At 33.7% G+C, this 27,298-nt stretch overlaps 1 protein-coding gene and 1 pseudogene across 2 annotated transcripts in view; both read right to left on the reverse strand.

The window, feature by feature from the left end:
* Positions 1-1,111: 1,111 nt before the first annotated feature.
* Positions 1,112-27,298, reverse strand: part of CCDC172 (coiled-coil domain containing 172) — a 58,847-nt gene continuing 32,660 nt past the window's right edge. Inside the window, exons 6-10 of one of the 2 annotated variants that reach the window (XM_072805180.1) lie at positions 24,898-24,999; positions 24,208-24,310; positions 3,616-3,703; positions 2,712-2,777; positions 1,112-2,214 (exon numbers count right to left, since the gene is read on the reverse strand). In XM_072805180.1, the coding sequence (XP_072661281.1) occupies positions 2,742-2,777; positions 3,616-3,703; positions 24,208-24,310; positions 24,898-24,999 (329 nt within the window). In that variant the 3' untranslated portion in view covers positions 1,112-2,214; positions 2,712-2,741. Of the gene's footprint in view, positions 2,215-2,711; positions 2,778-3,615; positions 3,704-24,207; positions 24,338-24,897; positions 25,000-27,298 lie in introns of both variants that reach the window. The other variant, XM_072805181.1, reaches the window with a different exon arrangement.
* On the reverse strand, positions 25,039-25,174 carry LOC140621250 (U2 spliceosomal RNA; annotated as a pseudogene).

The following is a 27,298-nucleotide window of genomic DNA, read 5'->3' on the forward strand; positions in this document are numbered from 1 at the left end:
AAAAAAGACAGGTAGACAAAATACTCCTCAGTTTTTGTTTCTTTTACAGGAGAAAACACTACTTTTGACAAGACAATGAGTAGCATAGAAATCTTTTTTTTTTTAATTTTTTTTTATTTATTTATGATAGTCACACAGAGAGACAGAGAGAGAGAGAGAGAGGCAGAGACACAGGCAGAGGGAGAAGCAGGCTCCATGCACCGGGAGCCCGACGTGGGATTCAATCCCGGGTCTCCAGGATCACGCCCTGGGCCAAAGGCAGGCACTAAACCGCTGCGCCACCCAGGGATCCCAGAAATCTTCTTGATTGTATATACCTAAAGCTTTTCCTTTTCTTTGATTTTTTCCTTCCATTTCAATAATCAGGCCAGAGAAGGAAAAAAGGAATGTCTAGTCTAGTTGTCACGCTCCACATCCTATAATTTTGCTGCTGTTTTTTCCCTAGCCAAGTGGTGCCATTAATCAGCAGGAAAAATATGCAGCAAACTATCTATACATCCTCATATTATCCCCAACGGAGAGCTGAGAATTAGAAAGTTGCTTCTGAAAGAACTTCTGTCACACTAAAGACCTACAGTAGCATGCCTAGCACCTGCAGCATCACTATTACTCTGGGTTAGTTTGAGCCTTGCTATAACTAAGTAGAAGGAAAATTTAGTGAATTATTTGCTTACCGAATGAACATCCATTTAAAAACTGCCTTTCTGTATAGCCAAAGTCTTGCTTCCAGAATAATTATAGTCAGTCTGAGACACATTTTTTACCCAGAAATTTCAGTTATTTTTCCTACTTAAGAGGTTTATAAATACTGTCTTAAAAAAAAAAAAACTAAAAGTGGACCAAATCTACTGCTGATATATTACATTGACAGTGCAGTTTAGTTTAGTACACTGTGATTTCTATTGATTGTTATATTTCCTTTGTTCAGTGAACCTGTTCCTTTGATTACATTGATTCTAGTAGTCCCAGTTATTTTGACTTGTTATCACATGGGTAGTGATTTAAACGACTCTACTATGTAGTGTTAAATTAATCATACATTTGATTGTTTGAAAGTTAGTTTAAATCTTAGAATATGCATTTTGAAACAATGAAAATACCAAATCTTCCATTTTTTTCTCAAATTCAGTTTATTTGGATCCTGATTCCATTACTGAATATTTAATCCTGATATCCTGTATGATACACATATGAAAAGATAGTTGTATCAATAAAAGTTTATTCTGCATATGTGTCATTATGTGTTATGCAAATATGTGGCAGATCTTGTAATTCACATTAATGTTTAGCTACAAAACCAATATCGAACAAAAATTACTGGTAAGTGAAAAAGGCTTTATGTGTAAACTCAATCTGCATATTAATAATAATACAAATTTAATAAGTAGATAGTCATGAGACTTAGAATTTAGATAAATGGAATAAAATAAGAACTGAAGTCATGACTAATCCCAATAACCATTTCCTACTCTATATTTGCATATAAAATAGAATGTAATTCCCTGGTACCATTAATTTTTTTCTTCTTAAGCAAAAGTAATTTACTATCAAATATTTAAGAAATCAAAATAAGAAATTACTTCTGAAAATGCAAATTATTTAAACAGATGGCAATTGCTACACATCTCAAAGGAGAGTTTTAAGTTTACTAATTTTTTAAAAATAAGAGTGTAAAACAACATACAAAGAAAGCTATGCCAAAGTAAGCGTTGGTCTGGAACTAGACCACCTTACCATCAGTAGAGAGAAGACGTTTAGAACATTTCATAGTTGATGTTAAACTCATTCAACTATAACCACAAAAGAAAACACGATTCTAGCATTTGCACTCAGTACTTTGAAATATATCCCCAAACAGGTTTTGCTCCCCTCCCTAGTCCCAGCTCCCATAGTTTAAGGCCTTGTTGAACAGTTTCAATGCACTTTTTAAGAAACTAGTAAGACGTATATACACCTTTCTTCCTAGACAGGATGGTCAATCACAGAAAGCTATATAATGTTGCAAATTTGGTGGGAATACCAAGTTTGATTCAAACATGAGTTGTAGTTGCCATGCTTCAGCGAAAATGAATCCTGAGAGCCCTCAGGAGATTATGTACATCCCCAAAAAGATGACATATTTCATTCCACCAACATTGGCATCAGGAAGAAAACTGGCAGGCACATACGCTGGCCAAGGCTGCAGGCACCTCAGACTTAACTCCACAGACACACCTAGAGAAAAGGGGAGAAAACTGGCTTTTGCTGATGAAAGGCTTCTGAGTACTTCTGTCAACAGACATCTTATGGTGAGAGAAGGATTAAAATGAAAGTGAACATCTTTGTTGGTGGAAATGGCATCGACAAAATTGAGTCAATAATCTGATCATTTCTCCCTCCCAGTGTTTGATTGGACCCAAGGTAAACTGCAACAAAAAATGAACAACATCAGAAAGTACAGATCAGCTTAAGGGTCAGGGGAGATAAGTTGGAGAACACAGTATCTACCTGTGCTTTTTTCTGCTTTTAGAAATAAAATCAAATCCCCATAAGACGCTTTAAAGTTCCAGCAAGTAACAAGACAAAAAATTACATTTTTAAAGTGCTAATCTACCAATTCTAGATATCAACAACTTTGAACATTCTGGACCTCATGTTTTCCACAAAAATCGGTTGTAATGGGTATCGTTTGTCTATCACAAAGATTTGATTCTAAGATGTTTTGATCAAACCTTGGATAGCTTTGGTCAACTCTCCACAAGTTATTTGTTTTCCTGAAGATCTTTCTGTGCCAATGTCTGAAATGAAAAATATAATAATTATTTATGAGGAAAATGAAATTCTTAATGAAGGAGTTCCATAAGGTTCCTGTAAATTTAGCACAATAACTGGGCTTTTCTAAATTTTATTTTTGAAAATTTTAATAAAAAAATACAAATCCTGACATAAGCTATTGGAACATTTTAAACAAAAGATGTTTACAGAAAATAAATATGAAACAAAATGTAATGTACTAAATTAAAATTACATTTTAACATATTTTAAAGCTAGCTATATATGTCTTCCATTAAAATAGAGCATGGCAAATACTGCATTCATTTTATAAACAACCAAAGTAAGAGGTTAAAAGCAATTTAAAGTGCTCCCACACAATCTGAAAATAAGTTTCCAATAATTGAATCCAAAGTTCTTGAGATCATAAAAATCTGTAATAAGAAAGTTTTAGGATCAAATATAATAAAAGTATAATTTATGCCTATCAAAAACAAAAAAGCTTTTAAGCATTATGATAGTTAAACTCCTTCAGTGCATTAATCCTCTAATAACGGTTTCAGTCAAGGGAATGTTGTGAGGTCAGGTTTGAATTTTTTTTTAACTTAGTTTGAAATTGTACATATTCTCTTTGAATAGAATTTGCTTTATGTAGCACCTAACTCTCAAGGAACTCAAAACACTTCACAGATTTATATCTTGACCTTAGTTTTGTTCATTGTTGCTGTTTTATTTTTTTGTATCTAGTGAGAATCCATGTGAAAGGCAAACCACTAGTTAGTTCAGTGATACGTATCTTAGCAAACTCATTCTTGCTAGTAGAGAAAATAATGCTGAGAAATTAAAGAATGAGTGGTGGCTTACCAACTCTAAAATTTCTATTTCTGTTTGGAGAGCTTCACAAGCACTTTGCATGTCATCTTCCTTATAAAGTTGTAATTCTTTTTTAAGTCTGTATTAAAGGAAAAATTCACCCTGTGAGTTCAGCAATAAACTTTCATAATAATTTTTTAAATTATATGGATAGTGGCAGATTAGCAGATTCTATCATCAGAATTTTAAATTAACATTAAAGAATCTGGAAAGAAATTTTAATTCTCTATAATTCTAAAAAGACTGTAAAAATTCTGAAGAAGTACAAAGCTCCCATAAAGAAAATAAGGCAGACTAAATAAATAATAGACAATTTTATGTTAATTAACAGAGCAACATGGTTTAGTGGGAAAAATATAGTACCGTCTGAAGAGTTCTGTTTTAGTCCTGGCTCCTAACAAGCTTAAAAACCTTGGCTAAATCATTTAGCCTCTCTGAACTTCACCTGAAAAATTTTAATTACAAGAAAAAATGACCTTTGAGATTTCTTCTTGAACTAAAATTAAACATCAACTTTACAGTACACATATGTAATTTTAATTTTAGAGTGAGAAAGCAATATCAATATTTCTTCCTTCCAGTTAAATCTTTAATCCTTTGAATATTCAGAAATTTAAATAAATTATGCCTATATTTAATGTAAATAATTGTGAAAAAAACAGTCTTCTATTTCTAGCATTATGACTAACATTCCTTCCAAAAAGAAAAGCAAAAAAAAAAAAAAAAAAAAAAACAACAACAACAACAACAACAACAACAAAAAAAAACAAAAAGAAAAGCATAAGCAAAAGCCATGAGCTGTGGTCAGAGAGGTAGAGAGCTAGGGCAGCAAGGAGATGAGGCTGCCTTAAAGGCTAATACCAAGAGCAACATTGATCTCACAAACCTGGGCCAGCTGGGCCAGCCACAAGGTGAAGAGAATAGATTGAACTGGACCTCTGCTGACTCCAACTCTTAAGGAAAGTCTGAAAGGGGTTCTAGGCCACTGGCGTTCCCAGTATACTAGTAGAAGCAAAAGAAAATCCTCTCCAAAAGAAAGGATTAACATATTCAGACCTACAGGCCTCCCAGATTAAGAAACCATGAGCTCACATCAGAGATCACCAAGCACCTAAGAAGGCAAGCCACAGTATAAAGAGTATAAGGAACTCTAAGAGTATAAGGAACACAGAAACCTCTACCAGATTATTCACAAAAGATATACACAACTAACAAAAATATGAAAAGGTGGTCAGCTTCATTAATTATCAAGTAAATACAAAAGAAAAACATAATGAAATGCTATTACACATCCAGAAGAATAGCTACAATGAAAAACAAGCACTTCCAAGTACTGACGAGGATGTGACTATATGCCCTAGAGGCTGCTCCTTCCCACTGGGTTGCAGAATGCAGATGAGAAGTGTGGCTAACTCCCAATGAACATGTATGTAGTGTGAGCAAGAAATAAACACTCATTGTAAATCACTGACATTTTAGGATTGTTTGCTTCTAAAGCATAATTTAGTCTAGGCCACAGAACAAAATACAAAAACTAATTAGAGAGTCACCAGGAACTGAGCATTGATGGCCACTAAACACACCAAAAACAAGTGGCAATAGCCTCCTGGTGGAAAAACACCACCATTTATGATATAGCTTTGCCAAAAAATTACAGCCTAAATTTGATCAAACTTCAATTACCAATTCATAAAAAATATATAAAAGTCAAACAAATATTTTTAACCATACAATAGGAATATAATCAACTACATCCAAATCATGGGAAACTCTACAGGATAAAATATATCATTTCCTCACCAAATAAATTACAAGTTAAAAAAAGAAAGAAGGAAGGGGGATTTTCAAGATTTAAAACATTTATCAGTTGATTGTCATGTGTAGACCTTATTTGGAACTTAATTCATGCAAACAAAAAAATGACACCTATAAATTGTAAATGTGAATATTGACTGGGTATTTGATGATATAAGTTAATTGCTCTTAATTATTTTATTTTATTTTTATTTTTTTCTTAATTATTTTATGTATAATAATAGATTCTAGGTATGTTTTTTAAAAGTTCTTATTTTTTAAGAGAAACAATAAGATAATGATATATATGATTAGCTTCAAGTAATACGGAGGAAAAACACATAGAGATATAGATGAAACATGATTGGCCATAAACTAATAACTGTTAAAGTTGAGTGATGAGTACATACAATTCATTATATTTTTCCTTTTTACCTATGTATGTGCTTTAAATCATCTATAATAATTCTTTTAAGAAATAGAGTTCAGCAAAGATAGTGGCCATAAAGTTAACATACAAAAACTTGTGGTATTTTCATGCTCAGCAATGAACAATTATAACATGTCATTTAAAATAAATATGTTATTTATGAGAGCATCTAAAACTACAAGGTACCTAAAATTAAAACTTACCAAAGATGTAGAATTAAAAAAACAGAAAATTATAAAGTTTTATTAAAAAGTATTTTAAAAGACAAACTGAGATATCCTAAGTTCATAGAGGGGAAGTCTCAGTTTCATGAAGATATAAAGTCTCTCAAAAGTAACTATAATACTAGTGCAATTGTAACCAAAATCACAACAGATTTTCATGAATATGGTAAGTTGACTCATAGATGTATATAAAAAGCGGGCAGCCCTGGTGGCTCAGTGGTTTAGTGCCGCCTTCACCCCAGGGCCTGATCCTGGAGACCCGGGATCAAGTCCCACATCAGGCTACCTGCATGGAGCCTGCTTCTACGTCTGTCTATGTCTCTGCCTCTCTCTCTCTCTCTCTCTCTCTCTCTCGTCTCTCGTGAATAAATAAAATCTTTAAAAAAAAAAAAAGATGTATATAAAAAGCAAAAGGCCAAGTATAGACTCTTGATGAAGACAAAAAAAAAAAAAAAAAAAGACAAAGGGGGGTGTCCAACCTTGTATCATGACTTATTACAAACTACCAGTAATTAAATAGTTAAAATGGAATAATATGCATTTAGTAGTAATTAAGGCAGTTCTGAGCAGAAATGAACAAATTGCCCAATAAAACAGAATAGATAATAACATATGAGTTATATCCATAGCATATTATTATTTTTATTTTTAATAAAAGATGTGACATTTAGATTACTAGAGGCAGAAGAAACCATTCAATAAATGTTGCTGGGACAATTGGTTATCCATGTGCAAAAAAATGAAAATGGATGTTGTTGTACATATAAACGAAATCAATGCCACATAGACTAAAGACAAATGTAAAAAGCAAACTTTACAAATTATTAGAGAATATATAGGACATTATCCTTCTGATCTTAGGTAGGTAAAGAGTTCTTGGAAAAGACACAAAAATGCGAATCATAATAAGAAATTATTGGTAATTTCAACCATAGTAAAAGGAAGAACTCTACTAAAACAGTATAAAGAGTATAAGGAACTCTAAAAAAAGAAAACAAAAACAAAAAGCTTCATAAACTGGGAGAAGATGTCTTTAACGTGTAACAAACAAAATCCAAAATTATTAAAAAACTAGAAATACAAAACTTCTAGAAATCAATAAAAGACAAATACCCAATCTCATTGCAAAATAATTATGAGGCATTTTACAAAAAAGGAAACACATGGCCTATTAACAGATGGAAAGAGGCTCAATCACATGGGTAGCCAGGGCAATACAGATGAAGATCACAAAATGCCATCATATATATCCCTGAGACTGGCAAGAGTTTTAGTAAGTCTAAAAATAGAGTACTGAAGAGGATGGAGTTCAATGGAAATTTTATAATGTACTAATATAAATATAAACTGGCTTAATCATTTTGGAAAAGAATTTATTACCTTGTAAAGTTCAACCATCATATACCTTATACACAGTAATTCTATCAGGCATATAACCTAAACTCTTACACATGTAGCTCAGGATAATCACAAAAGCACTGTTTGCTAAAACAAAAACTAGAAATAACCCAAATGTACATTAAAAGGGGAAAAAATTGTGATATATTCACACTCAACAACATGGATGAAAACAAAACAAAACAAAACAAAAAAACAACATGGATGAGTTTAGAAACAATCCCAAACAGTATCATACCATTTTTACACAACTCAGGAGTAAAAGAAAATAACCAATATGCAGACAGATCATATACATAAATATATGGCATAAATTTAAATAAATCACAATGTAATAAAGAAAATTATATATAGGAAAATGGACTAAATGCCATATCACAAATGCACACACAAGAAAATGAAACACAACATAGGACAGGAATTACATGAGGAAGGAAGGGTATGGAATAAAAGAGTAGCCCATGTGCAAGTTACTGGTTATAATCTAGTTTAGTTCACAGGTGCTCATTATATTATTATACTTTACAACTTACACATAGGGAAGACAGACATAAATTGTAGGGATGGAAGGGAAACAATACCCTATATATGTCAACTTCACTGTGTTCTGAACTCTTATGAATTTAAAAGTAAATAGGAATTCTGAAGGAATGCTCAAGTATGAAAGATAGAACAAGTTATTAATTTTGAGCATTAGATGTTTACACAAGCATAAAAAGCTTTGTAATGGATATTTTTAAAGAGTAAGTGGAAAGTTAAACGGAGAATTACAATGTACTGTGGAGAGCTACACAATATACTTCAGGCTTCATTTGAATATATTTATCTTTCAAATAAAATGGTAGTGATCTTTCTTCCTACCATATTTTCCATACTCTCTCCTCCCCTTCTCAGTTTAAATGAACTGAAGTTTCCCTAAGATTTTTCATGTCCATCAGAACTGGGCAGTTTACTACTTTTCCTTTTCAGTTAGCTATCCGCGCCGCGAGAATGAGAGACTACTGAAATTAAGGAGGGCATTTAGACGGAATTATAGGAAGTATTTCACTATTCAGCATATAATCAAGCTGTAGAATTTAGATCTGCACTTAACGAAAAAATTGCTGTTGCTAGCTTTAAAAGAGGCTAGATAATAATGGTATGAATATTAATACATTTGCAACTAGCCAAAGCTATATAATGGTAAGCAGATCTCATGCTTCAGTGCATAGACTGATTGCCTACAGGAGTCAAGAAGGACTTCCTTCACCTACTGCACAATAACTCAGGGCAGTTTGCATTGGTTATTGTCACCCTTCTCTGAATCATCAAATAATTACGAGGATGGGCCAATACTGCTAGTTAGTTTTGCAAAACTTATGTTCCATGTATTTTTATGATTTCCTGCACATTCTTTTCAGTTACTTCTAAGTGTTACAGAAAAGCCTTTACTAAAATAATACTCTTTTTAGCTATAGAACTGTATACAAGAACTATTTAAGTAGAAAGAAGGAAAAATTTCACCCAAAGGCCTACTAGACAGACTCAAATGATATTAAAATTTAGGAATATTCTACTAAAACAACTTACTAAAAGAATATTCTTTTTAGCTATAGAACTGTACACAAGTACTATACCAGTGGAAAGAAGGAAAAATTTCACCCAAAGTCCTAGTACACAAACTCAAATGATACTGAAATTTAGGTATATTTCACTGTGGTCTTTGTTTCCATATGATGGTGATTATACAACTTTACTTTCCAGTTTTTTTCTTTTGCTTAACATTATCACTTATATTTTTCCCAATTAATTACATGCCAATTAATACCATATAAGATAAATACATAGTAGTCCAAGTGGTTACACCAGAGTTAACTTAATCATTCATTTATGGTATAGCAATTAAGTTGTTCCTGTATTTTTCTACCACAAACAATACTTCTATGAATATCTTTGTACATAAAATTTCTTCTGTACTTAGAATTATTTTCCTTAGGATAGAGCTCATAAGTGTAAATTTTAGGTTAAATGGTATAAAAATTAAGATGCTTACACTGAATTATGTACATTCCAAATATATACAATGTATACTGTCTCAGCAATATATGAATTAACTCTGTACCACACCCTTGCCAATTTTGGTACTTAAGAATGTCATTAAGAATTTAAGAATGTCTTTCAAAAAATATTTTTAAAGATTTTATTTACTCATTCATGAGAGAGAGAGCAGGGACATAAGCAGAAGGAGAAGCAGCCTCCCTGTGGGGAGCGCGATGAGGGACTCCATCCCAGGAGACTCCATGCCAGGACCCTGGATCATGACCTAAGTCAAAGGTAGACGCTCAACCACTAAGCCATCCAGGTGCCCCTGTCTTTCAAAATTTGATAGAAAAATTATAGTCAGTGGTTTTAATTTGCATTTAATTGATAAACAGTATAACTGATTTACCATTTGACTTATTCATCCTCCTATCCCTACTAACTTGCATAGTGTGAGATACAAAGTATGCATTCAATGCATGTTGGTTGGATAAATACATGAAATGAGAACTATTGATTTTGTATTTCCTGACTGATTTTTTTTATCAGTTGATTATTTGGTAAGCTGTTATCCTTTGTCATAACTACAATAAATTTCTATATTAATAACTACTATAAATTTCTCCCAGTTTATCATTCCATGATGCTGAACTTTTTTTGACAAGTGGAATTTTAAATTTTTTTATAATAAATTTATTTTTTATTGGTGTTCAATTTGCCAACATACAGAATAACACCCAGTCCTCATCCCGTCAAATGCCCCCCTCAGTGCCTGTCACCCATTCACCCCCACCCCACGCCCTCCTCCCCTTCCACCACCCCTAGTTCGTTTCCCAGAGTTAGGAGTCTCTATGTTCTGTCTCCCTTTCTGATATTTCTCACACACTTCTTCTCCCTTCCCTTATATTCCCTTTCACTATTATTTATATTCCCCAAATGAATGAGACCATATAATGTTTGTCCTCCGATTGACTTACTTCACTCAGCATAATACCCTCCAGTTCCATCCACATTGAAGCAAATGGTGGGTATTTGAAATTTCTAATGGCTGAGGAATATTCCATTGTATACATACATCTTTATCCACTCATCTTTCAATGGACACCGAGGCTCCTTCCACAGTTTGGCTATTGTGGACATTGCTGCTAGAAACATCGGGGTGCAGGTGTCCCGGCGTTTCATTGCATCTGTATCTTTGGGGTAAATCCCCAACAGTGCAATTGCTGGGTCGTAGGGCAGGTCTATTTTTCACTCTTTGAAGAACCTCCACACAGTTTTCCAGAGTGGCTGCACCAGTTCACATTCCCACCAACAGTGTAAGAGGGTTCCCTTTTCTCCACATCCTCTCCAACATTTGCGGTTTCCTGCCTTGTTAATTTTCCCCATTCTCACTGGTGTGAGGTGGTATCTCATTGTGGTTTTTTTTTTGTTTTGTTTTGTTTTTTGTTTTTTTGTTTTTTTTTTTTTCATTGTGGTTTTGATTTGTATTTCCCTGATGGCAAGTGATGCAGAGCATTTTCTCATGTGCATGTTGGCCATGTCTATGTCTTCCTCTGTGAGATTTCTGTTATGTCTTTTGCCCATTTCATGATTGGATTTTTCGTTTCTTTGGTGTTGAGTTTAATAAGTTCTTTATAGATCTTGGAAACTAGCTCTTTATCTGATACGTCATTTGCAAATATCTTCTCCCATTCTGTAGGTTGTCTTTTAGTTTTGGTGACTGTATCCTTTGCTGTGCAAAAGCTTCTTATCTTGATGAAGTCCCAATAGTTCATTTTTGCTTTTGTTTCTTTTGCCTTCGTGGATGTATCTTGCAAGAAGTTACTGTGGAATTTTAAATCTTATATGTTAAGTGTATTAATTTTATCCTTTTTGGTTTTCTTAATCACACCAGAGGTTTGCTAAGTAGTTCTTTCTACTTTTCACCAGTGTTTTCAAGGCTTGACTTTTATATTCTTCTCTATATTATTTTATATTAAAATTATTTTAGTGCCATTTAAACACAAATACTCTCTTTGAAGACATAAAGGTCACTCTCTTTCATATACAATTTACTTTTGAAAGTAAGTTTAAAAGTTGAATGTGTGAAAGCAGAATTCAGTGTTCTAATTATGTCTTCCTTCAGTCCAGGCCACCAGCAGACAGGTCATAACCTTCACAGGTACATCAGGCTGAATCAGAGAGATCTGCTTAGAAGGAGGTAAAAGAGGGATGGGTCCTGCCAGCATCTCTTTTATTTCAAATCCTGGGTGAGCTGAATTAGGCACCTTCTTTAACAATGTATTTCCTATCATCTCCCTACCCCCATACCAAAAGGGGTTGTTTGTAAAGGTAAATAGATGAAAATGGAAAAAAAAATCTGTTTTCTATAAAAGACATGAGTGATTTTTGAAAATGATTACTTTAATATTATACATGGCCTGTACAATAAAATTATTTTGAAGTTTAGGAACATCTACAAATAGTCACATTTACATCAGAATATAATGTTTAAAATAATCAATTGATTCTGTCATCAAAATTTCCCTTGTATTTACTTAGAAGCTTTAATAACTATAGTATGTGCCAAAAATTCACAAAACAGGAGATCTCTATTAGCTTGAAGGCTACAAAATCAATGCTATAAAGACACTTCTGTTAGTGAATAAATGATGAAGTTTTACTAGAAAAGATACAGAGTCAACAGAAATATTCAACAAAACACAGAGCTAAGAATAATGCTGGAATTAAATGGGGATTTCCATATTTTATAAATGTTAAAAAGAGAGAGAGATGGCCTGGATTGGCTACAGGTATATAATTATTTGGCTAGTATTTTCCAGAAACTTTAATGCTGAGGTCTTGTTACACTTACCCATTTTGAGTTCATTCTTGTTGATATACAGAGTATGGCAAAATACCTGTGCATTATTTCCTCAGGTAGCCTGGATAACAATTCCTGTTGCTCTACTAAATAATAATTATTCCAAATAATGTTATAAAAACACTGCCACAACTATTTAAGGATACATGTATAAAAATGTTTTCAATTATGAAAGTTTAGAAACTCTTATACATCTATCAGCGGGAGAAAGGCTATATCAATATGGGATTTCCATATTATTGGCATTAAAAGAGGATGAAGTTGATCAGCACAAACATGAGAAATGTCTATAATATTTTTCTAGGTAATAAAGTAAATTACAGACCAGTAAGTGTGATCCCATTTTATGCTAAACACATACACAGTGGCATGTTTGTATGTACACACACACAAACACTGAAGAGATGCATGTTAAACACTGAAAAGATACATGTTAAACTTTTAACAATGGTTACACAGGGGGTTTCTGGAGTAAGGTGTTAAGAGAGAAGACTTTGATGTTTTATATTTTCATATAGTGTTTGAATTTTGGATTCTGTCAGCATAGCCTAGTTTCATAATTTAAAAACACCTATAAACATTTGGTAAAATAAAAATTATAAATGTGTGTATATATATATATATATATATATATATACATATATATGTGTGTGTGTGTATCTTTTAGAGAGGTTGGGAGTGTTTCAATACCATCATGTATTTATGCTTTCTTATAAATTGAAGGACCATCAATGTGACCTCTACAACCAACTTAACTGGATGACTTTCTCACTGAAAAGGCAACAGCACTGATTTACTACTTCATATTAATGCATTTAGAGTCTCTCAGTAGGAGGTGTGTATTAACTTTTGTGCAGTTTCCATTGCAAATATCTCTTCACAAAACCACACTATCTTCAAAAGTTCAGATGGAAAATCCCATGTTATTGACTTTGCAGCTTCATTTCTGAAATAAACTTCCTATTGTATTAAACAGGCACAAATACTGGTTATAAAAAAATGTAAAAGCATTCTACAAAGAAGTTTCATGGGTAAGGAAAATGCCTGAAATGTTTCAAGTTGTCTGGTATGTCACTATTTGGAGCCAATAAAAAGTCATGATTAAGAACTGTATTTTGGTGACCCTGGTGTTGGGCAATAATAAAAATAATAATAATAGGTGTTGGGAGTTTGAAAGGGTCCAATATATAACACTCTGCCTGAATTCTGCCCAACTGAGAAATAAGGAAAGCAGAAGATATCACATGTACTAGGAATATAAGAGATAGTGGAGAATGTGGCAAGCAAAGGGCTTACTAGTATTGAACCCCAGGATTAGCCTAACCTAAGATACACCATTACCAGCACAGTTGGATGCCACAGGCTTTCTCTTATGGGTTCCTACCACTGTAAAAGTTAAGGGATAGAGGAGTAGGGAGGAACATACACTCTCTGAGGCAGGCCAGGTTCCAAGGAAATAGGGCAAGGAAAGGGGCTGTGCTTGTCTACCCTTCTAAATTTACCAGTCAGATTGAATCACTTCTCCCCCCCTTCCAAAAAGAAAGGAGGGTGTTAGGGAGAGTTGGGAGGGTTAAACGTATAAAGCTTTTTCCACATGGAAAAAAAAATCCGGAGTGGAAAAAGAATTCCATGGGGCTATCCCAGTGATGAAAATATGCTACATTTTTGCAAATAACATTGAAAATATGTGAAGGATTTGTATCTTCTTTGTAGTGAAAATTAAATTATATGGAGACTCAATCTCCAGACCAAATATTTATTTGGTGTGCCCTTGACTGTGCTAGATGTGAGATTGATAGAAAAATGAACAAGAAGTAGAGGGAATTCCCAGTTGAGTGATGCATGTAACTATCATAGAATATGATTACAGAACTATAAACATATGCTCTATGAATACAGAGAAAGGAACGATACAGGAAGCCTTCCATAATTTATTACATTAATTTATTCATTTATTTATTTAACACCTACTATATGCCAAGCTCTGTACCAATGTCTTAGAACATGAGTATACAATGGTAAACTGAGTAGACAAGATCTCTTTTCTTGTTGAGCACATGACAGAGACAGACACTAACAAAATAAATCATGTAAGTATGTGATTACAAAATAGAATCTGTGTTATAAAGGAAAAATATGTAGGATGTTATTTTAAAAAATAATACAATTTAGATCACAGAGTAAGAGAGAGCTTCTTGAGGAAACATTTCAACCAAGATCTAAAAGATAGTATATGTTCCACCTAGGTAGGAGATAGGAAGGCAGAGGGGCTAACAGATCATTCGAAGAGAAAGAAACAGAGAGACAGAGGTCCTTAAATGTAAAAATCTTGAAGTTCTTGAGGGAGCAGAATGAAGAGGGGGTCACAGCTGAAAATAACATCAGGGAAGTGGTCAGAAGCCATATCGTGACAGGGCCATTCTAAGGACGTTAGGTTTTATTATGTTCGTTAGGAAGCCAGTGAACGACTTCAGTGACATGATTCAATTTACAATGGATTGACTGATCCAAGAGTACATGAACAGGGAGAAGAAGAGAGATTGTTACTGTGAGAGAGGTGGTAGCTAGAATTAGGATGTTAGCAATGGGAAGAGAGAATTGGAAGGATTCAAGAAATATTTTCCAGGCAAAAGCAACAAAACTTGGTAATGGATTAGGGTAGGGTGAGAATGACAATATTTGTAAATACATCAAAAATGCCCACTACATTTTAGATTTGACCCATAAAAACCCATAAAAAAATGACATGTGAGTTGAGCTTTAAGACTAAGTTTTATTTTAGTTCATGGAGAAGAAAATGGAGTGAAGTCCTGTGGCATATTCAGAATTTCATAAATAGTATTCTGATGCACTAGTAGTATAGGATATATGAAAAAAATGCAGGAAGATAATGGAAAGACACAGATTATGAAGATCTCTTGGAATTTTCCCATCCAAGTACTAACCAGGCCCAACCCTTCTTAAGTTCTGAGATCAGACAATATTGGGCATGTTCAGGGTGGTTTGGCATAGAAAAGACCTTTGAACTTCTGATAAAATTTTTATTTTTACTTTTTTGTTTATTTAATCAGGGCAACATCACTTCAGATCTATGTTTATATTAATCTGTTGGGAATTCAGGATTGGAGCTTCTGAAAGAGGGATTTGGGACAAACATTTGAAAATTGTCTATATGTGATAACTAAAACCATTAAGCATATGAGGTAGCCCATAAAAAAGTACAAAGAAAGAAGATAATCAACCTTTAGGGAGACCTTGCATTTAAAAGACAGGGGTCAGGAGTCCAAGATGGTAGAGGAGTAGAAGACCTTAGTTTTGTCTGGTCCCAGGAATTCAGCTAGATAGCAACAAATCATTCTGAACACCTGTGAACTCAACTGGAGTTCTAAGAAAAGAATTGCTGCAACTCTACAAATAGAAAAGTTACTACTTTCTGCAAGTCTTTTTAAATTTTCATTTATAAGATATAACTGTAAAGTTATATTCTATCCTTTCATTGCATTTAATTTTATTTTTGTGTGTGTGTATATATATATAATATATATATATATATTATATATATATAATAAAAGCTTTTCTTTCTTTACAATTTTGGGATTCAGTTTCTTCTAACAAACAGATCAAAATAAACCCAGAATCTAGTGTATTGTTCTGTTCTGTTCACCTGTCTGCTTATATTCCTTCTTTTTTTTTTGTCTTTGATTTTAATTTTTACAGCTACATTCTATCCTTTCATTGTATTTATTTATTTTTAATTTGTTTTTATTAAAGTTCTATTTGCCAACATATAGTATAACACCCAGTGCTCATCCTATCAAGTGCCCTCCTCAGTGCCTGACTCCCAGTTACCCCAACCCTCTGCCTACCTCTCCTTCCACAACCCTTTGTTCATTTCCCAGAGTTAGGAATCTCTCATGGTTTGTCTCCCTCTCTAATTTTCATTGTATTAAATTTTATTTTTGTACATATATAAGTTTTTCTTTCTTTACAATTTTGTGATCTAGTTTTCTAGCAAACAGACCAAATACACACAGGATCCAGTGTATTGCTCTGTTCACCTGTCTTATTATATACTCTCTTTTATTTTTAAAAAATTTCATTTAAAATTATGTATTTATTTTTTGCTTCAGGTTGCTTCTGATTTGTTTAGTGTATATTTCTCTGGGTCATTGTTGCCATTTTAGTCTTTTGTCCTCTCGTTCATCTATTCTTCTCTGGATAGAATGAAAGATGGAAAAACTTGCCTCAAAAAAAGAGAACAACAGGCAGTACTGACTGCTAGGGACCTAATCAGTATAGCTACAAGTAAGATGTCAGAACTAGAGTTCAGAAAAAATGATTATAAACATAATACCTGAGCTTGAAAAAAAGTATAGAAGACACCAGGGAATCCCTTTCTGGAGAAATAAAAGAACTAAAATCTAATCAAATTGAAATTGTAAAAAGGCTATTAATGAGATGCAATAGGAAACAGAGGCTCTAACTGCTAGGATAAATGAGGCAGAAGAGAGAATTAGTGATATAGAAGGCAAAATTATGGAGAATAAAAAGCTGAGAAAAAGATAAACAACTACTGAGTCATGAGGGGTGAAATTCGAGAGATAAGTGATACCATAAAGCAAAACAATATTTGAATGATTGGGATCCCAGAAGAGGAAAGAGAGAGGGGGGCAGATGGTATATTGGAACAAATTATAGCAGAGAACTTCCCTAACTTAAGAAAGGAAACAGGCATTCAAGTTCAGGAGGTACAGAGAACTCCCCTCAAAAATCAATAAAAATAGGTCAACACCTCAACATATAATAGTGAAATGTGCAAATTTCAGAGACAAAGAGAAAAAATTCTGAAATTAGTTCTGATAAGAAGTCTGTAATCTACAAGGGTAGAAACATTAGACTGGCAGCAGACCTACCACAGAGACCTGGAAGGTCAGAAAGGACTGGCATGATATAGTCAGGGTGCTAAATGAGAAAAATATGCATCCAAGAGTATTTTATCCATCAAGGCTGTCATTCAAAATAGAAGGAGAGATAAAAACTTCCAGGACAAACAGAAACTAAAAGAATTTGTGATCACTAAACCAGTCCTTCAAGAAATGCTAAAGGGGAACCTTTACATGAAGAGAGATTCCCAAAGTAACATAAACCAGAAAGGAACAGAGAAAATATACAGGAACAGTGACTTTATGGATAATACAATGGCCCTAAATTCATATCTTTCAATAGTTACTCTGAGTGTAAATGGGCTAAAACCCTAATCAAAAGATAAAGGGTATTAGGATAAAAAAGAAAGTCCCATTGATACGCTGTCTGCAAGAGACTCATTTTAGACCCAAAGACACCTCAAGATTGAAAGTGAGGGGGTGGAAAACCATTTATCATGCTAATAGACATCAAAAGAAAGCTGAGTTAGCAATCCTTATGTTAGGCAAATTAGATTTCAAACCAAAGACTATAAGAGATGAGAAAGGACACTAAATTATAATTAAAGGGTTATATCATAATCCAACAAGAAAATCTAACAACTGTAAATATTTATGCCCCTGACATGGGAACAGCCAATTATAAAAACCAATTAATAAAAAAATTAAAGAAATACATTTATAATAATACAATAATAGGAGCAGACTTTAACACCACACTCACTGCAATAGACATATCATCTAAGCAGATCAATAAGGAAACAAGGGCCTTTCATGACACACTGGACCAGATGGATTTCATAGATATATTCAGAGCATTTCATCCTAAAGCAACAGAATATACATTCTTCTCAAGTGCACATGGTATTCTCCAGAATAGATCACACACTGGGTCACAAATCAGGTCTCAACTGGTACCAAAAACTGGGATCATTCCTGCACATTTTCAAATGATAATGCTTTGAAACCTGAACTCAATCATAAGAGGAAATTTGGAAAGAAGTCAAATACATGGATATTAAAGAGTATCCTACTAAAGAATGAATGGATCAACCAGGAAATTAAAGAAAAATTAAAGTAATTCATGGAAACAAATGAAAATAAAACAGCGTTTTAAAACCTTTGGGATACAGTAAAGGTGGTCCTAAGAGGGAAGAATATAGCAATACAAGCCTTTCTCAAGAAACAAGAAAGATTTCAAATACACAAGCTAATGTTACACCTAAAGGAGCTGGAGAAAGAACAGCAAATAAAGCCTAAATCCAGCAAGAGAAGAGAATTAATAAAGATTAGAGCAGAAATCAATGAAATAGAAACCAAAAGAACAGTAGAACAGATCAACCAAACTAGGAGCTATTTCTTTGGAAGAATTAATAAGATCAATAAAGCCCTGGCCAGACTTATCAAAAAGAAAAGAGAAAGGAACCAGATAAACAAAATCATGAATGAAAGAGAAGAGATCACAATCAACATGGAGGAAATAAGAACAATTATAAGAACATATTATGAGTAACTATATGCTAACAAAGTAGGTAATCTGGAAAAAAATGGATGCATTCCTCGAGACTTATAAACCACCAAAACTGAAAGAGGAAGAAACAGAAAACCTGAACAGACTGATAACCAGCAAGGAAATTGAAGCAGTAATCAAAAATCTCCCAACAAACAAAATTCCAGGGCCAGATGGCTTCCCAGGGGAATTCTACCAAACATTTAAGAAGAACTAATACCTATTCTTCTGAAGTTGTTTCAAAAAATAGAAATGAAAGGATAATTTCCAAACTTGTTCTGTGAGTCCAGCATTACGTTGATCCCAAAACTAGACAAAGTCCCCACCAAAAAGGAGAATTACAATCAATAACCTTGAGGAACATGGATGCCAAAATTCTCACAGATACTAGCCAATAGGTTCCAACAGTACTTTAAAAGGATTATTAGCCATGACCAAGTAGGATTTATTCCTGGGCTGCAAGGGTGGCTCAACATTTGCAAATCAATCAATCAATCAATCAATGTGATATACTACATTAATAAAAGAAAGGAAAAGAACCATATGATCCTCTCAACAGATGCAGAAAAAGCATTTGACAGAGTACAGCATCCTTTCTTGATTAGAACTCTTCACAGTGTAGGGACAGAGGGAACATACTTCAATATCATAAAAGCCATATATGAAAAGCCCACAGAGAATATCATTCTTAATGGGGAAAAACTGACAGCTTTTCCTTTAAGGTCAGGAACATAGCAGGGATGTTCAGTATCACCATTGTTGTTCAACATAGTAGTAGAAGTCTTAGCCTCAGCAATCAGACAACAAAATGAAATAAAAGGCATTCAAATCAGCAAAGAAGAAGTCAAACTCTCACTCTACACAGTTGACATGATACTCTATGTGGAAAATCCAAAAGACCCCACTCCAAAATTGTTAGAACTCATATAGGAATTCAGCAAACTGGCAGGATATAAAATCAATGCACAGAAATCAGTTGTATTTCTATACACTAATAATGAGACAGAAGAAAGAGAAATTAAGGAGTGGATCCCATTATAATTGTACCAAAACCCATAAGATACCTAGAAATAAACCTAATCAAAGAGGCAAAGGATCTGTACTCAGAAAACCGTAGAACACTCATGAAAGAAATTGAGGAAGACACAAAGAAATGGAAAAATGTTCCATGCTCAAGGATTGGAAAAACAAATATTGTTAAAATGTCTATAGTCCCTAGAGCAATCTATACAGTCAATGCAATCCCTATCAAAATACCAACAACTTTTTTTTCACAGAGCTGGAATAATCCTAACATTTCTATGGAAACAGAAAAAGACCTCAAGTAGACAAAAGAATGCTAAAAAAGAAAATCAAAGCTGGTGGCATCACAATTCTGGACTTCAAGCTCTATTACAAAGCTGTAATCTTTAAGACAGTATGGTACTGGCACCAAAACAGATACATGTATCAATGGAACAGAACAGAGTACCCAGAAATGGACCCTCAACTCTATGGTCAGCTAATCTTTGAAAAGTAGGAAAGAATATTGAGTGGAAAAAAAGACAGTCTCTTCCACAAATGGTGTGGGGAAAATTGGACAGCCACATGCAGAAGAATGAAACTGGATCATTTTCTTATACCATATTTGGGTCATCTTAATACATGCTAAGGCAATTAACTTGTTTAGAATATTGCTATGACTAAAACTTAAATTGAAGTTTGGGTTAATTCATAAGAGGCTCCCAGAAGGTTGTATAACTATGACTGATCTATTTCTTTCATATAGTTCAGGGAGGATAGAAATAATAAACCTCAGGTTCTTGAAAGGCAGGTAATAGACCCAAAATATATGAAAGACCTAAATGTGAGAAAGGAATCCTTCAAAATCCTAGAGGAGAACACAGGCAGCAACCAATTTATCAAAATCAACACTCAAAGAACAAAAGTCCAATTAAGAAATGGACAGATGACATGAACAGCCAAAGAAGCCATACAAATGGCCAACAGACACATGAAAAAATGTTCAATATCACTCGGCATCAGGGAAATACAAATCAAAACCATAAAGAGATGCCATCTTACACCAGTCAGAATGGCTAAAATTAACAAGTCAGGAAATAACATATTGGTAAGGATGCAGAAAAGGGGGAGTCTTCTTACACTGTTGGTGGAGATGCAAGCTGATGCAGGCACTATGGAAAACAGGATAGAGTTTCCTTAAAAAGTTGAGAATAGAGTTACCCTACAACCCAGCAATTGCACTATTAAGGATTTACCCCAAAGATACAATGCAGTGATCCGAAGGGACACCTGCACCCCAATATTCATAGCAGCAATGTCCACAATAGTCAAACTATGGAAAGAGCCACAATGTCAACCGACAGTGAATGGATAAAGAAAATGTGGTATATATAATGGAATACTACTTAGCCATCAAAAAAGGAAATCTTGCCATTCGCAATGATGTGGATGGAACTAGAAGGTATTATGCTAAGTGAAACAAGTCAGAGAAAGACAATTACCATACGATCTCACTCATATGTGGAATTTAAGAAACAAATGAGGATCATAGGGGAGGAGAGGAAAATATAAAACAAGATGAAATCAGAGAAGGAAACAACCATAAGAGACTATGAACTCTAGGAAACAAACTGAGGGGTTCTGGAGGGGAAGGGGGTTGAAGGATGTGATAACTGGGTATCTGGGTGATGGACATTAAGGAAGGCACTTAATATAATTAGCACTGCGCATTATGTAAGACTGATGAATCATTGAACTCTACCTCTGAAATTAATAATACATTATATGTTAATTAATTAAATTTAAATTTTAAAAAAGGTGGAAGAAAAAATGAGAAAGAAGTCTGAAAGTCATGAAATGCTCATGGATAATATGAAATAAAAATGCAATCATAAATAATTATATAATTTAATTATATCTAATTATATAGCATTTACTATGTTCCAAGCACTGTTCTAAGGGCTTTATATATATTAAGTCGTTTAATTTTTACTATACTCTTGTGAGGTAGGTACTATTGTGAACCTCCATTGACAGATGTACAGACTGAGGCATAGACAAGTTAAATTGCTTGTCCAAGGTTACTAACTACTAAATTAGCAGAGCAGGGTTTCAAGGGGTTTATAATCTTAACTTCTATGCTTACTGCCTCTCAAGAACCTGATGTTTATTATTTCTCTCCTCCCTGAACTATATGAAAAAAACGAGATAGTTATACAACTTTCTGGGAGCTTCTTATGAATTAATTCAATCTTTGACTTAAGTGTTAATCATAGCAATATTCTACAAGTTAGCTGCGTTAACATATGTTAAGTATGATCCCATACTTTTTGAAATAGAATCTTTTAAATAAATAAACATCTTGGTATTTATAAATAGGAAAAGATTACCTAAAGCAGAGACTATTAAACCACTGTGAATGTAAGTACTGGTTCTCTACATTAATGGATGGCATCAAGATAGAGTCCAACAAATAATCTGAACATGACAGATTAACTTAAAAAAAAAAAGACCATAATCATTATGAAAGAATTCCAATAATATAGACAGAATAAAATATGCATAGAATTTTCTAATTACTAAAAGTAGGAACAATAAGCTCAGTGAAATAAACTAATATTAATTTTTTGTAATTGCTTTCTTACTGGTTAAAGTTTAATAAAAGTAGACGTACAATTATAATAACCTTAAAATAAAACTGGTTCTCAACTGGGGACAATTTTGCGCACCCCTCTCTTCCCAGGGGACATTTGGCAAAGTCTGGAGACATTTTTGGTTGTCAAAGCTAGGGGTGGTAGGTGCTACTGGCATCTAGTAGGTAGAGGCCAGAAATGATGCTAAACGTCTTAAATTGCATAGGACTGCCCTCTTGCAACCAAGAATAACCTGTACCAAACTGTCAAAGTGCCAAGTTTGAGAACTCTGCTATAAAATGGCATATATACCAATAGCAGTTAAACCTGAAAATTTAAGAAAAAGGCAACAGATTTCAGTATACATTTGAACACACAGAAAAGAACATTTCAAAACTTAAGGATAAAACCAATTTAATTTTGGCCTTCATGATGTTGAATAAATGTCACATTGTTTCTTGCCATCATTAGTTTCTTGTTATTGCACTAATTATAAGGCTTATGGCCCTATTTCCAAAAATCTTTATACTTTGACGTGGTTCTTTATACTTGAAATAACGTCTATGGAACATATCAGTTAGCAAACTAATTTACACATACCAAATAATTTAACGTGGGAACTGGCAAAATACTGGCATTTTATTTGGCATCTGCTAAAATGCAAAAAATGGACAATGTATCTAAACTACTGTTTCTTTCTATTCAAATTTCCTCTGTCACCATCTGTGAAGGAAAAAAACACTCTATAACAGACTTTGTGTGTTTAATTTTAACCCAGGGCAAATTTTTATGACTGTGTGATAAACCCACAAAACTGGAGTTCACATCGGAAGCCCTTACACTACTAACCATAATGATACCAGTGGGCATTATCATTTTTAAAAGTGTAAAAAAAGTCAATGAGCAGATTGTCATTACAGAAACTCATTCTGCATCACACATATCACCCAAGAGATTGATATTTCATGCTTATAAAACTTAACATAAAATTAAATTGCAAATATTTTCTCACAATCTACTAAAATTATGGCCTAAGGCAATATACTGCTAATATGAAGCATTTGTTCAGCTCTAGTGGACATATTTCTATATGATTTATGTAAGAGAAGGCTTCATTTGCTTCTCATAGATTCAGTAATGAGGCTTCTTTCCTTATATTTAGCCTAGAAAGTGTATGAACTTCTTAGAAATTAAGCCAGCAAATATAGCATTGAATTATTAATAAATAATAGTAAAATTAACAAACTGAAGGTTTTCTCCTTGTGTGTATGACTATGCTGTTTCAAACATCAGCCATTCTTTCATTATCCAAATACATAAAGAGCAGGTCAATATTCTATACAGAAAATACATTTCATTCTTTCAGCACAAAAAGTAATAGATTTCAAGTAAAATAGTAGATTGTGATTCTTTTTCCCTGAAATCTAGAAAGATAAAAAAGAATTTCAATCATTAAAAAAAAAGTTAGGAATAACAGAAAGGAGAGTTGTGAAACCAATACTCTGTCTCAATCTATTGAGATGTGAGGAACACCGAGTCCATGAGGTAAAACAAAAGATAAAATTGATTTCAGTATTATCAACCCCATGCATTGTGAAACTTACACGTAGCACTTTCTAGGTAGTGAAGCATTTTCTCATTAGCATATTTTGTAATGCACATAGAAGGAATTAATGTCTTTAACTGGAACTTAAAAAAATCACTACACATTTAGCTTTATGCTGAAATCTGTTTGACAACTTGAAAAATTACCAGATTTTATACCAAAATATAGTAGGAAATACTTACCTTAAGCATTCTGCATCACTTTGAGGCTTTTCATTGATTTTTACTTTTTCTGCCTCTAGGTATTTGGTAGTACAAATGGCTTCATTCTTTTTATCTTCAAAAACTAAACAATTAAGAAAGTGCTTACAATCTTTAAAAAAATAAACATAAGAGTTAATTAACTTTACTCATTCATAAGAACAATACTCTAATTTTTGATGCTTCATGTAAAATGCCTGCACTCATGATTTTTATTTTTCTACTTTAATATAGCAATTAAAGGCACAAAAAAGATTTTGACAAAATTTATGACATTAAAAATACCAGATCTAATTCTGTTCATTTTAGTGTTTTATCTATTTCTGGTTCTTTTTAAGATTTTATTTATTCACTTGACAGAAAGATAGTGGGAGCATGAGCACATGCACCCACAGGAAGGGGGAGCAGCTGGCAGAGGGAAAGGGAGAAGCAGACACCTCACTGAGCAAGGAGCCTGATGCCTACTCCATACCAGAATCCTGGTATTCTGACCTGAGCTGAAGGCAGATGCTTAACCAACTGAGCCACCCAGGTGCCCTCCCATTCCTGTTTTACACCAATAATAACACTATATCCCAATAGGTTAGTACAGTTTGAAATAATAATATGATCCTGTTATGTGTATATAATTATATTCATCAGCAAAGTAAACTAAGCTCATAAAGATAATACCTTTAAGTTTTCTCTGCACAGTAAGTAATTCTTGTTCTAATTCACTCTTTTGTTTTTGAAGTTCACTTAACTGGCCACTATCATGTTCCATTGACTTCATTTCTAGAAACAAATAGACAAAAAACCCCACATTTTAACCATTTAGGCTTTGCTTTAAATATGTCAGCAATTATTAACTTGTTGTGTCTGTAATCAAAATTTAAGCAGCACATGGTCAATTTTAAACTGACAAGAACAGATACTATACTTGATCTTAACCAAAAGGCCAAGAAGCAATTCATATGGTCAATTTTAAGCTCCAACAGGCTTCCCTTGGCCATCTAGAAACTGTCTCTAATGAACGGACCAGGATTCATTAAACAACAATGGGGTACAAAAGAATGAGTTAATTGATGGTTAGACTACCAAGAGAGAATTCAAAATAATGTAACATCACCAAGTAAAACAAGCTTCCCAATGAGATAATAAGAAAACTATCATTCATAAGTAAAGCATATTTAAAATATTTCATAGTACTCAACATATGGCTACAATTCTTCCATAACACTGCTAATATTGCTGTTTCTACCTAGAATATCTTTCCTCTCTTTATCCGCACAACAAACTCTAATTCGTCCTTTAAAGGTCATCTACTAATTTTTCAAAGGTAAACAGTATATTAGAACACAAAATTTGTAATACACGACATTAAATAACTAGCTAACTTCCTTAAATTTACAAAGAGCTCATATAAATCAGTAAGAACAAAAATGTAGAAAGATGAACAAAGAATATGAATAGATTAGTCACAGGAAAATAAAAAGAAATTTAAGTGATCAATAAATTCAGAGAAGTAAATTCAACATCATGCAATATCAAAGAAATGTAAATTATATCAACATAACAATAATGTTTTTGCTTGTCAGATGGGCCAAGGTTAAAGTCAGTGATAATGCCCAGATTGTTAGTAGTTTAGGATATTAATTTAGGAAAGCAAGTTCTCTCCTATAGGTTGGTAGGTAAATTGACTAACTCAGTGCTTTAAGGAGTATAATTTGGCATTAATTCTCTCGATATTTTTGTCAACCTAGCAGTTTCATTAGATTTTACCACAGAAATACAGTCACTAAAGTATAGGGAGATATATATTCGGATAATTAGAGGCCCCTATTGATGGTCATGTAGGTGGTTTCTGATTTTTATTTTGTATTGTTTTCTTCTGAAATCACCACCCGTCCCTCCACCTGTGAACCATTTCCTATCTTCTCTGGGAACTTTACTTCTCTCTGGAATTTTCAACTCTACTTCTCCATGGGCTCCGACCCATCAGTATTTAATATGTTCAAAAATCTCCCATCTAAGAAACAGAAATGCAAAAAGGACAACACATTCCCCACTAAAAGTCTTCCCCTGACCTCATATTCCCTTGGGTTACTGGACTTTCCCATCCAGAGAAACTTTGTTTCAAGGGCTTCTGGGCACTAATGATCACCATTTCCTCTGATCCCGCTGCTCAACCCATTACAACATGGCCTCTGTCTTCCTCTCTTCTTGTCCCCATCTGTTCCTTCCCCTAAAGATCACCAGAGACCTCTCATGGCTGTGTCTTAGTATTTATGGTTGACAGTTTGACAACATTTAACTTGCGCTGATCACTCCCTCAAACACGGTGGTGGTCTCCAAGGTGATCTCCATTTCACACAGGTGATCTCCTGCCTACCTTTTACATTCTTCCCTGGCCCTTTTCTTCTTCTTCCTTTGAAAATCCTGGTGTTCCTCAGGATTCTATTATTTTCTTTCAATACATTTTTCCTGGGTGACTCCCAAATTTAACAGTCTCAGCCTAAATCTCCCTCAGCACTCTTGACTTACTGATATTTACACTCAGATTTGTCATGTGGCTAATTCCTACCACCCTTAAGGTCTCAGTCTGAAGGTCACTTGCTTGGGGAGATCTTCCCTAACTCCTAGTCCAGGTTAAGTTCTCTTATTATATGTTCTCACCTCATTTTACATGTCTCCTTTTGAAGCGGTCATTGATTCATAACTCTCTCTCTCTCTCATACTATTGGAGACAGAGCATTAAACTAAACAAAGTCCTGCCATTACAGAGTTTAAAGTTTCATATGTAAATGTTATGATATACGTAGAGATGGGCTTTGTGAAAGTACAAAGACCAACAGTACCAGGACCATGGAAGTAAATCTATTAAAATAAATGCATATTTCTGGAAGAAAGGATACAAAAAGAGGCCTACAACAGTATTTCTGGTATCAAGGACTTTTTTCCTTATCACTTTTTTAGAGGAATCATTTACGTAAAGTACATCCACATCCATATAATTCTTTGAATTTTGGCTGTCATATACTCATGAAACCACCACCACAATCAAGAAACCATATATTTCTACCAATCCTGAAAA

Source organism: Canis lupus, chromosome 29 (assembly GCF_048164855.1).
Source record: "Canis lupus baileyi chromosome 29, mCanLup2.hap1, whole genome shotgun sequence".
Lineage (NCBI taxonomy): Eukaryota > Metazoa > Chordata > Mammalia > Carnivora > Canidae > Canis > Canis lupus.